At 31.7% G+C, this 13,140-nt stretch overlaps 2 protein-coding genes across 2 annotated transcripts; both read left to right on the top strand.

The window, feature by feature from the left end:
* The first annotated feature begins 391 nt into the window (after window positions 1–391).
* On the top strand, window positions 392–1,705 carry LOC143231353 (ras GTPase-activating-like protein IQGAP1). The gene has a single exon (XM_076465895.1). It carries the CDS (start codon window positions 392–394, stop codon window positions 1,703–1,705), a length of 1,314 nt encoding a protein of 437 aa, XP_076322010.1.
* LOC143232029 (ras GTPase-activating-like protein IQGAP2) lies at window positions 1,695–7,951 on the top strand. Its single transcript, XM_076467025.1, is given in 2 exon segments — window positions 1,695–4,996; window positions 4,999–7,951. Coding segments are annotated over 2 exon segments (3,423 nt in total). The 5' UTR covers window positions 1,695–1,957; the 3' UTR covers window positions 5,383–7,951.
* The last annotated feature ends 5,189 nt before the right edge of the window (window positions 7,952–13,140 follow it).

The raw sequence follows: 13,140 nt of genomic DNA, 5'->3' as shown, positions 1-13,140 counted from the left end.
ATCTTTTTTCAGTTTGAGGAAAGAAAAATATAACCTAATTTCAGCTTTAACCTATTTGTATAGTTTTATTAGCCTGAAGAATTAAAAAGTATCCTTCAGAGTGTTTTTAATTTTTGTTGCTAATACTTAAAACAAAATACCTAGTTACAGTAAAAAAATTCAAATTGAAATTATAACGTGGTATTGTAAATTAGTAGCATGTTTTTAATACTTTCTTTAACTATTCTAGAGGGCGCTGTATAGTGCGAAATTTGAAAGCCGTTATCAACGAGGAAAGATTTAATCAGCAGTTCCGTTGTCGGTTCCTTAGTTTGAAAATGTAGTTGTTTCTAACGGAAGTGCATAGGGTTTTAGGTACTTCTGTTAAAGCTGGTGAAGCAAGACAAATATTATGGCTTCTCAAACGCGTTTCAGGACTCTCGAAGATGACCGTGTTTCAGCAGAAGAAATGGACGAGATTCGACAAGAAAATATCGCATATCAGTATCTGTGCCATTTGGAGGAAGCGAGAGTGTGGATTCAAGCTTGCATCAAGGAGGATCTGCCACCACCTACAGAACTAGAAGAGTCTCTGAGAAATGGTGTTTATTTAGCCAAGTTAGCACATTTCTTTGCGCCTGAGACAGTGCCAGTAAAGAAAATATATGACTTTGATCAGAAGTGTTATCAGGACCGTGGATTGGATTTTCGACATACTGATAATATCAATCATTGGTTAAATGCAATGAAAACAATTAATATGCCAGTTTTCTTTTATCCAGATACTTTTGATGTTTATGACAAGAAAAATATGCCAAAGGTAATTTACTGTCTTCATGCACTGAGTTTGTATTTGTTCAAGTTGGGTAAAGCCCCTCAAATTCAAGACTTGTATGGAAAATTACAATTCACTTTTGAAGAAATTGATGCTATCAGAAAAGAACTTGAAAAATATGGAATACAAATGCCAGCTTTTGGAAAAATTGGTGGAATTCTTGCAAATGAGTTACCGGTTGATGCTGCTGCATTGCATGCTGCTGTAATAGCTATTAACAATGCAATTGATTTGGGAAATTCAGCAAAAACACTTGAGACAATGGAAAATCCAGTAGTTAGTTTTTGTGGCATTATTAGTGAAATGTCAGAGAGATATCAAACTACTCTTTATGAAGTAAAAAAACTCAAAATGGAAGAGGCACATAATAGATCCCTAGATCTTGATTACATTCCCGATGTTTATGACGAGTATCTGACAAAAGATGAAATACAGAATTGTGTGTCAGATGTGAATAAACTTGTTTCACTAGAATTAGTCGATGATGCTCTCATAAAAGGGGATGAAAAGGCTTTATTAAAAGCTTTAACTAATTCTTATCTTGAGTTAAGTTTAAAAGATTTCAGTCAACTGAATATATCCTGGTATCTGAAGGCTTTAACAGAAGAAAAAAACAGACATGAAAGTAATAATAATAATTACATTTTAAGCCAGAATGATATTCAAAATGCTATGGAAATTGCTAATATGGAAGCTTCCAATCAGTTAAAACTTGATGAAGCTGTAAAAGAAATTAACTCTGTGATCAAATTGAAAGATCCTCTTATGACTGTATCTGCTCTTAAAAATCCAAATGCTAAACTAGGGCCAATTATAGAAGAGGCAGCCACTTTGTATCAAGAGGAGTTTTTAACAATCCTTCAAGAGAATGGGAAAGATCTTGTTTACTGAAGAGATAAAGGGAGGTGTAAAAATTTTGTCAACCATTGGTATGATTAACTTGGCACTGAAGAAGGGTGATCCAGATGAACTGTATTCAATGCTGGAAAACAAAATGCTTACATCTCCTCATTAGATGCTAGGCATAGCAAATGTTATTACAAATCACTTGTTCGAGCAAAAGAAGAAAAGTTCAAAATATATCAAAATAACTTCTTAACGCATTTAGAAATTCAAGAATGCATTGATGAAGTAAACACACAAATGGAATTAGAGTTTGCACAAGTAGAATGTATTAGAACAATCAACCATTCAGTACAAACAAAAAATGAAAAGGCAACTTTAGAGTCAATACTTAATCCTGCTGCTTCAATTCTTTGTGTAGAGCCTACTCTTGCTACACTCTATTTACAATTACTCTTTATGTCTCAGCAAGAAAAGATTGCTACAAATCAAAAGTCTTTTGAGCTAGGATTAGATGAGATACAACATAAAGTAAATGAAGCTAATCAGTTAGCTGCAGATGCCAGTCTCTCTTGTGTTGCTATAGCAGCTGTTAATCTAGCGGTTGAAAATGAAAATTTAGATGAACTACAAGATGCTCTTCAAAATCAGTATATTGGTATTCCATCAGTATTTAGCCAGTATGTTAAGGAATATCTGAAGAAATTTCAAGCATTGAAAAGAAAAAAAGAAACAAGTGTTAAAAAGTCAAATAATGATGCTTGTGATGAAGACAATGCTTGGCTGGAATATCAAGTCAGAAGTGGAAACTTTTATTACTTCAATATGAAAACTTTTGAGTCTAGTTGGAAAAAGCCCAAGTCCTATAAACCATTGTGCAGCTATTTAACAAAATCTGATATTGTGAAAGTGGTGTCTGTCATTAACTCTGAATATGATCATCAAACACTATTTACATCTATGAAACCTTTAATCACTCACTTACAAGCTCACATTCGAGGGTTCCTTGTTCGACAACAACTTCAAAGAAAGATGGAATATTATCATGCTAATGAAAACAAAATTGTACAAATTCAACGCTGGTGGAGGCAGTGTTTAAAGAGACGAATCATTCTTATGCATGCACAAGAAGTAAAGAGAATCTTGCCAGCCCTTGTAAAAATCCAAGCTTGGGTGCGTATGTGGCTTGCTCAAAGAAGGTATCTTAAAACAAGAGAACATTTCAAAAATCATGAAGATTCTGTTAGAAAAATTCAGACATTTTGGAGAGCTAACAGAACTAAAAGAGATTTCAAGGAGCTCATACACTCTCCTAACCCACCACTGTACATCATCAAGAAGTTTGTGCACATGCTAAATGTAAATGAAAGTGACTATGCTGAGGAAGTTGAATTTCAAGAGATTCGTGGCCAAGTTGTTCAGACAATTCGTAGAAATAACGAACTTGAAAATGAAGTTAATGAAATGGATTTAAAGATTGGATTATTAGTTCGTAACAGAATCACCTTACAGGAAGTAATCAGTCAAGGTAAAAAATTAAAACAATGGAAAAAGGGCAATGGATCGCAAGGATGGGAAGGACCATGGATTGATACTGGAAAGGGCTTAAAAGCATTGTCAAAAGAAAGTAGGTCTCGACTGGTTGCCTACCAGCACTTGTTTTATGCTCTTCAAACAGAACCTAACTACTTGGCTAAACTGATATTTGCAATGTCACCAAGTCGTACAACTAAATTTGTGGAATCTGTTATACTGACATTATACAATTTTGGTTCCACGCCTCGAGAGGATTATCTTTTGTTACATTTATTTCGCACAGCTTTAGAAGAGGAAGTACACTCAAAAGTAGACAGTCCAATGGACATTGTCACTGGAAACCCTTTAGTCATTCGTATGGTCGTGGGTTTTAACAGAAATGGTCGTGGTCAAAGTTGTTTGCGTGAACTGCTTGAACCATTGATTAAAGAAGTTATCAATGATAAAACACTACATATCAACACCAATCCCATTGAAGTGTACAAGATGTGGATTAATGAACATGAAACACAAACTGGACAACAAAGTACATTACCATATGATGTAAGCCAGGAAGAAGCTCTTAGTCATGAAGAGGTTCAAAAGAGGTTTGATAAAGCTATTAAAAGCCTGCAAGAGAAGGCTCTAATTTTCTGTAATACCATTGTACAGTCTTTGGACAAAATTCCATATGGAATGTTATACATTGCAAAAGTTCTCTATAACTGTTTGATTGAGAAATTTCCTGATACTGCTGAGAAAGATATTCTGAAAGTTGTTGGAAACCTGCTGTACTACAGATATATCAACTCTGCTATTGTTGCACCTGATGCTTTTGATATCATTGACATTGGTCCTGATGAAAGCCTCACTAATGAACAGCGTCGTAATTTGGGATCTATTGCCAAAGTATTGCAATTTGCGTCATTAGGAAAGGGCTTTGGACATGATACTGCTCACTTGATGTGTCTTAACCCTTTTCTTAAAAGGTGTCATGAAAATTTCAAAAACTTCTTTCGCCAAGCATGCACTGTTGAAGAACCTGAAGAATTCTTTAACATGGACTGGTATTCTGAAGCTACAATGCTAACTCAGCCAACTATATATTTAAGTGTCCAGGAACTTTGTGATACTCATCAATTACTGGTAGAATTTGAAGAACAAATTGCTCCAAATGCAGCAGACATGCTACATGAGCTTCTGGAGGATGTAGGTAAACCACCAACCATACAAACTCTTGTTGGCGAAAATATTGAACCAACAGCAGTTGCTCATGTGGCTCAAACAGAAATCTGTTTGACTCTTTCAAGCAAATTTCAGATTTTAAGAGAAGATACTATTGATACAGATCAGTTGTTTATAAAAACCAAGCAAATGATGGTTGATTTGCTGCAGCACCAGTTCCAGCATTCAAGTCTCACTGAAATACTTCATTGTCCAATTTCCCAAAATGATGAGATTCAGTTTACTAAGAGGCAACACCATGTTTCTGAACTTAATGTTTCAGTGAACCTTAACAAATCCACTTCTTCTGGCTACAAACGGTGTTCTTCCTTTGAAGATTTTCGAAATTCCCTCGTTAAGAACCTTTATCGTTTAGAGTTGGCAGGCTACGTTTCAAGTAAAAATGATTATCAGGATATCCTAAACAGCATTGCTAAGGATATTTACAGTTCTAGACAATACAGACAGCACCGAAAGCAAGAAGTTTTGAGGTTGCGTAATATTCAGAAGCAGCTTGACCTAAAAACATCTTATTATGAAGAGAAACTAGATTATTACCACCAGTATGTCAAAACTTGTCTTTCCAATTTGACTTGGGACACAAGAAGCTACATCAGAGAAGAGCTGTCCCTGGATCTGGAAGTAAACAAAAAAATGAAGAAAAAGAGTTAAGAAATAAAACATCTCTTAAGTATAATGGGGCAAAGTTACACGAAAAGGGTATTTTGGTAGAAATCACAGATCTGGACCCAGTTCAGCTGAAAAATGTTTCTTTTGAAATTGCTCCAGCACGGGACACGGGGGTGTTTACAGTGAGTGCTAGATTTATGGGTGTTCAGATGGAAAAGGTGGATGTTGACATTCAAGATCTTCTTCACTATCAGTATCAAGGTATTGCCATTATGGAAATGTTTGAAAGGGCAAGAGTGAATGTGAACCTTTTATTGTACTTACTAAACAGCAAATTTTATGGAAAGAAAAAGTAAACAGATTGAGTTCAGTATTTACTAAATGGTTGGTATCAAGTCTTGTACAGGTTTCATATAATACTGGATTAACGCATGCTTTATTAGGTTCAGTAATGATAATTTATCAAAAATGTAAATTTTAATAATGGATTATAATTTGTCAATGTAAAATGTAACATTATTTTGTAAAACAAAAAAACATAAATTGTAGCACTAAATTTTTATACTGAGAGATTTTATGTTAATATGGAAGTTAAAGCAAAAAACATTTTTCTTAAATATATGATTTTTTGTAGCACAATGATTTACATTTAATTATACATAGTTTGTGTAGTATACAATAAACAAGCTTCAAATTGTTAATTTTTATAATATAAAGTTAATATCTATTTTGCTTTAAGATGTGGTTCAAAGATACCAATAATTGTGTTACTGAAATTTTTATTTCTGATAAAAAGTTGGTTGTTTTTATAAACCAATGTGGTTGTACAGTGTGTAGTCAAAAATATTGAAACAGTTCTTATGTTCAGATTTTAGGGTTTAGTTGAAATACTTCTATTAATGAATTTTTAAATTACATGTAACTAAAATACTAAAAAGTTATGAAATAGTTAAATTGTATTTTGCAGGTAATACAAAAAATGTTGATCCACAAACAGGAAAAGTTATATTATTTTTTGTCAACTAAACATTTCCACTTTTTTGGTATACAGAATATTCATAAGTGTTCATATTGGCTTGTAGTAATATTTTGTTTTATTTTTTAGTGTATTGTAATTATCGGGTGAGTTATTGTACAAATCATATCTTTCAGAAGCTAATCTTTAAAGTAAAATCAGAGTTGTATAAAAACATTATATTAATAAATGTTTTGTAATCAATCATCATACTTCCAATACAATAACAAATACAGATTAGATATATTTTAATCATTTTCAGACAACACTAATAGTGTTAGTGAAGTAACAAATTATATAATCAGTTATACAAATAATTCAAAATAAGTTTATTGTTGCAAGTTCGACAAACGTTATTTTGCATAGAAAGTTTTATTGAACATAAATGTTTAAAATAAGTAACAAAAGGTTATTAAAAAAAACAAAGATGAACTATTATTATTAATTGAGAAACTTGCATAAAGAATTTGTGAATCACAATTTCCAAAAAAAAAAAAGACATTTTGAATAATGCATTTCGTGTTTATATTTTTTACGATTACTTATAATGAAAGCTTAATTTTTTTCCCACCTGAGTGCATCACCTATCTTACAAAACAAAAACGTAGAGACCAAAAAAATGAAAGAGAATGTATAAAGAAACTTGAAACTAAGTTTGATTTCAAGCCTCGAACTTTGGTTACCAATTTACCATTCGCTACTGTTGTTGAAGAAACGATTTAGTGGGTGTAAGAAACTTTATGGTTTTTGGCAATGAACATGACAGCTGGCGCACATGAATTTTTCTATTGACTAGCTTGAATGAATTACAATACTTTTCCCCATATTATTGTATAGTCTCCTGTAATACTTTGTATCAACACTTGTTTTAAGCTTACGTATAGGGTGCAAAATATGTCGAATGTTTTTGAAGTTTGTACTAATAAGATTTAAATAAAAACTGAAAATCGTATCGACTTATTTGCAAATAAGATTTTGTTCATTGTTTGATCGTGTAGGCGTTTAAAGGATGAACACTGCTTTGAGTGATGAAATACTGCCTTCAGAAACTTGCGTTAATTTCAGTCGAATCTTTTTCTTTCATGTCAACGTTTTACATCTATAAATTACACATGCAGGAGGCGCGTGGTAAGACTGGAAAGTTGTACAACTTCATATTACTAGACAGTGTTATATAGATCACTATTAGATTAATCATAAGCAGTAATATCTAGCAAAAACACAAATGGATGATTTACAAGTGCTTGACCAAAGAAATATGGTTCACCGTCAGGCGCCATTAGGTTCCTCTTTCTGTTACATCCTTCCTTTGGTACAGTTTGTTCAAAATATACTCCGTTTAGTAATATCTATTCGGTAGTGCTAAAATGAGTTACTAAACTACGAATATATGCAAGTTGATGCGTGTATTAGTTTACTATCTCATATGTAGTTCAAATGCTGTACATTTAATATTCATTAAATATCCAAAAGTAGATTAGTTGTGAAGAAAGTAAAAACTTAAATACATTTATATTCAGACAATTTACTTATAATATTAGTATTAAAGTTGCTTAGCTATTTTCCTGTTTCAGCGAGCGTATAAATACAGCTAAATTTTGGTTCGAGTTTAGTGGGCTCAACGTCTTATTTTCGTTGAGATTTTTGTGTAAAACTACTTTTTTCGTTATCATTTATGCTTTTGGAATGGCAGGTGCTTTATTATCAAATATTTTTACTTTGGTTAAATCCTATTTTTAAAATTAAGATCTCAAAAACATAAGATAATTATAACTGAATATTCGTTTCAAAAAGTAGGAATGAATTAAAAACATTGTAATATTATTACTAATATAAATATAATGCATTCTATACAACAAATATCTGTACTTCATGTATTGTATTATTTATTAAAAACAGATTGCAGATACTAACATATTGTGGCCATAGTTTTTTGCATTTCAATTAATTTTGTTGGGGATCGTTAATTTTAAAAACATTTAAAACAGATCGAACTCGTTAGGTTTCACAAGATTTGGAAGTATAACACTTATCAATAAAGTGTATTTCGAAACAAGAATACTGTGATTAGTGAAATAAATTTTACGTCTTTCGTATGCTGTTGCTGGGACGCACTACGATAGATTTTGTGTATATTAGATATTGTACATGCTATAGATGCAGTTTTGTAAAATAAACTTATCGAGATTTTGATGTCTTTATATTCAGTGTTTAAAATAAATACGTTTAATATATCATTAAAGTAAAATTATATATATATATACCTAGTGTAACGGTCGTTTTTCTAACCTTTTTACCAAAATGTGTTGTTTATCTTTATTAACATGCGGAGCATAAAAAGTGGATAATTATCACAAATATTTGTCATAATATTGTCACCGGAAAATAATAGTTTTCAAAATTTGTCAACTTATTGGTATGCAAACCATTTTAAATTAAAACTAATTTATGTTCTAATGTATTTTTAGGTACTTAGGTGAAAAGTATAGAATTTATACAAAATAGTGTAATTTTTGCCTCAAAAATCAATTAAATAACAGGTTCTTGTTTAATTTTTAAAAGAAGGTAGTTTTAAAACTTTCCATATAGATATTGCAGGCTAATAGTTATGCAAACGAATATAAGTCAATCTATAAGTTAAAAATTGCAGTTCAAAATTGTTAAATACTAAATTTTTTTGCGCAATGTTTGATATGGTAGTAGATATTTTAGTTTGTCCAAATTCAAATGGAAACTTTAATTTGATGTTTCTGACTAAAGTGAGGTAAACATTTATAATTCAGCCCATGACACGTAACTAATTATTACTTCTATGTTTTACACTTGTGTCAGAGTAAAAAGTGATTAATTTCGGCTTCGGTGTTCATGTCATAGCAAAGTGGTAAATACTGTGAGAATATATAGTACGTTACAATCTGTAATTTCAGGCCGGTGTAGGTTCTTCCTGTATTGCTTATGTAGTTTTATATTTAAATAATATGTTAATAAACTTTAATATCATAAGTAATTGTACGTGAAAACGTTAATTAAAATATATTTAAGTGTAAAATACAATTTACAGTGAGTAATACATGTTCATTTTCAACAATATAAACAATTTATAAGTTTAGGTAATTTATGACTAATGGATGCTTTGATTTATACATGTTTAATATGTCCTTGTAAAAGTAACTTGATTCTAATGTGGTCATTTAGCCTTCGTGTTATTGTAATTTGTTATTTCTTTCTTATGCTTTTTTCTTCGTTTTCTTTAATTTTTGTAAAGAATAAATAAATAATAATTTAACTCCTCGGCCTGTTTCCAGGGTATCATACGAATTTTAGTTCCTGACATTAGAAAAAAAAAACGCATTAGTTGATTCTTTAATATTGTAAAACAAAAGTCTAAAAGTAATTAAATGATTTTGCACATAACATTAACCAAAACCATAAACTGTGTTCTGGCTATTCTTATTTTTTTGACATTTTAACATTAAAACATGCAAATATTTATATACATGTATTTAAAAAAGTCGTTCTAGAATGAAATCGTGAATGAATATAGTAATATGAAGATAATACCACCAACAGATTAGCAATTCAATATAACACTATTTCACAATACTCGCATAAACGATAAGAGCTCATGAATCTAACCGGGCAACATACGATAAACGATTGACCATTACTGTAAAACTAGCTACCTATGTGACATAAATATGCATAACGGCCGTTTATTTTGTATTTGAGAAAATATTAAATGCCTACAATCCATGAATGTTACCTCCTGGTTCTGAAAAAATAAGTTTTTATCAGAAATTTCTGTAATGTTTAATGGGGAAAAATTAATCAAGGAAGAAACTTTAAACCTTGTTTAGTTTCAGTGACAAAACTTAAAAACTACAATTTCAAAGAACAAAGCTAAATCGAGTTCGAATCCCCGTCACACCAAACATGCTCGCCCTCCCAGCCGTAGGGGCGTTATAATGTAACGGTGAATCCCACTATTCGTTGGTAAAAGAGTAGCTCAAGAGTTGGCTGTGGGTGTTGATGACTAGCTGCCTTCCCTCTAGTCTTACACTGCTAAATTAGGGACGGCTAGCAGAGATAACCCTCATGTAGCTTTGTACGAAATTCAAACCAAATCAAAGCTAAATTACTATCCGTAATAAATAATTCTGTTTTAAACTGTAACATCAATTTAATTATTAACTTTAAAATTTACGTAAAAGCAGTTTGCAAAGCATTAAAAAAGAGTTACTTAATATAGTTTCTTGACAGACATAACTCGCAACTCCCTAGTGGCCCAACGGTATGTTTGCTTGCTCGCACCCGTAGAAACCGGATTTCGATACCCATGGTGTCCAGAGCACAGATGGTTTATTCTTAGTTCTAAACAAAACTAATTGCATTAAATACCCTTTATGATATTTAACTGTATATACTGAGCATTTACAAACCAATAAATATTTAAAGAAAGTTAAGTCCTAACCAGGTAGATGATTTATAAATTTATTTTATTCTTAAGGAAGGTTGAATCGATTGGATATCGATCATGATTACTGGTCGATGTGGTCACATATACAAATAATAATCAGTTACTTTTCTCTAATTACTGTCCACTGATGAAACAGCGGTAAATTTAAGGATTTACAAAACTCAAATTCAAGGTTCTATGTGATGAGCAATCAATTCAGCGTATTGCTAATATAGAAAATTAATGTGATTTCTATTTCTCCAGAGACGAACTAACGTTTTTTGTTTCAGTGTTTACAAGAGGTGTATTCAGGTTTTGCTTAATTCTGTCTTATGTTTTGTGTTTTATCAGTTAGGTGGATGTAGAAGGTTTTATTTTTGTTTTTTACTTATATGGTTCATATTATTTTAGTATTGTAATTTATCCTTGACCTCCTTCATTGGTATGAACAGTTGTTGCAAATAGATCAGTGTTACAACTTTGTACATCTATTATGCTCCTGAATTATAACTTTTTAGGTCATTTTGTTTCTTCAGGGTATTGGAGTCCACATTCGCAAAGGATAATGTAACTTTTTTTTCTGTATTAGGTCTTTGAATTGTTTTATGTATTAATTGTAATTGTATTGTGTTGTGGCTTTTGAATACCATTCAAACTTTATACCAACACTACAGGTACACCTAAACACACAATAACAATTAAGTAATGGACTAAACTTCCTCCTAGTATATGACAAAATAGAATAGACATAACTACAATTACAGAAGACACAACTTATATTCAACCAAAGGAAGAAAAATAATTCAGGTTCGAAATAAAGCCGGCAATTGTAGAAGCAAAGAAATGTAAACACCACTACAATTACAAAATAGAAAGTATAACCCAAACGCTTTTAAAAGCGCCAAACAATTTTTCCAAATAAAGAATGGCCCGCCTTTTCAAAGTACTCGGGTTAATGGGTCGGTATTTTTCTTTTTAATTGAGTTTTTAAATCTACATGTTTTCCTAACTTCATGAATGAAAACTCGTTATAATATCACTCAACAAAAAGTGTTTGAAATTTAATGAAATTTCCCCTTGGTGGGCTCAGCAGATAAAGGTTACTGTATTGATGGGGAGGTAAAAGAAGACCATCAAACTCCAAACTCTAGTTTAAGATGGCCACTACACGAAGAAAAAATCTCCTCAAGTAGCGTCTTGAAGGACATGGAGCAAAAATAATGAGACGATTATCAATACACCACTCCACTCAGCAGTGGTTTACTTATGGACCACAAGCAAAATTATCCTCTTTGAGACAGTCTCATTGACTGCAGAAATTGACAGTGCCGCCAATTAGCTATACATCAGATAGATATAGTACCGTTAATAGGTAAATATCCTCACATCTTTGAAGTGCAATCCTGTCTGTAAAGATTTCAAAAGTAAAATAATGTTGCAAGAATTAATCATCAAATCCAACTCCAGTAACATCACAAACACTCTGCCAAGTTTGTAATTATGGAGCTCTCAAGGAATGCACCAACTTACAATCTAAATTATAATATAATTCATAACCTTTTGCACTGATGCTATGTGTTTCCAATATAGATAAATATTACCTATAACAAGACGGCTTAGCGATGCATAATGGTTCACAACTAACATTAGTGCTCAACAACCTCTACATGGAACATTTCAAAGCAGCTGCTCCAAGTCCCATGATATGTTGACCATAAACGAGAGAAAAAAATTCATGAACAACCTAAACAGAAGTCTTGCAATAGAATTCACAATGTAATTAGAATAAAATAAACTCATTATGTTAGACATGATGATTAACAAGTCACATATCTTGAATACCACAGACGTTTAAAGGACAGTTATAAATACGGGTAACTGCTTTGACCACAAGTACAAACATCCCAACAGTGTAAAGGAGGGCGTTTTAAACTAGTTGTGTCGATAATGGACATTATTTGTAATACAATAGATATCAAAACGATTAACAAACACAAATAAGATGAACATTATTTACAAACAAAAGTAAAGTTACTCACACAGCTATATTTTCTATGTCAATGTTTACAACATTCTTTGTGAATGAAAACTCTAATATATTGGAAAAACAAAAAGGCTTGTTGGCCTTATCAGTAACCAGATAAGGGTAAGTTTCAGGAATATAAAATACATGAAAGACTGTAATAAAAATCTATCTGGAATAATCCGCATTACGCGAGAGAGGAGATTATGTAATAAATTAGAATAATATGTAAATAGTAGAATATGAACCACAATGTGAAAAAAGAAGCCCTCTGTATTCACATAATTGATAACACCATGTAACACAAATTTTGTTGCTGGATAGCATGTGTTATTTTTTAATTGCTATTGTTGTAAAAGTACAGAAAACTTTGCTTTTGTAACCTGGATAATTAAATTTAGAAATTAACCTATTTTCTGTGTAAAAATGGGCAAATTTGCACATTTTAATTCACATGAGGTCTGAATAAAACAACATATGAATCAAGATTTACATGTATCTACAATTATACACAAATCTTTAGAAGTGAGTAGTTTTTTGAGATTTGCAACTGTAATGTAAATCACTTTCACATATTAGCCCCCGAATACAGTCTCCTATCATGTTTTCGTTATACGCTC

Source organism: Tachypleus tridentatus, chromosome 11, assembly GCF_004210375.1.
Source record: "Tachypleus tridentatus isolate NWPU-2018 chromosome 11, ASM421037v1, whole genome shotgun sequence".
Taxonomy (NCBI): Eukaryota; Metazoa; Arthropoda; class Merostomata; order Xiphosura; family Limulidae; genus Tachypleus; species Tachypleus tridentatus.
Note: the sequence above shows the minus strand (reverse complement) of the source record. Positions and strands in the feature narration are given on the sequence as shown.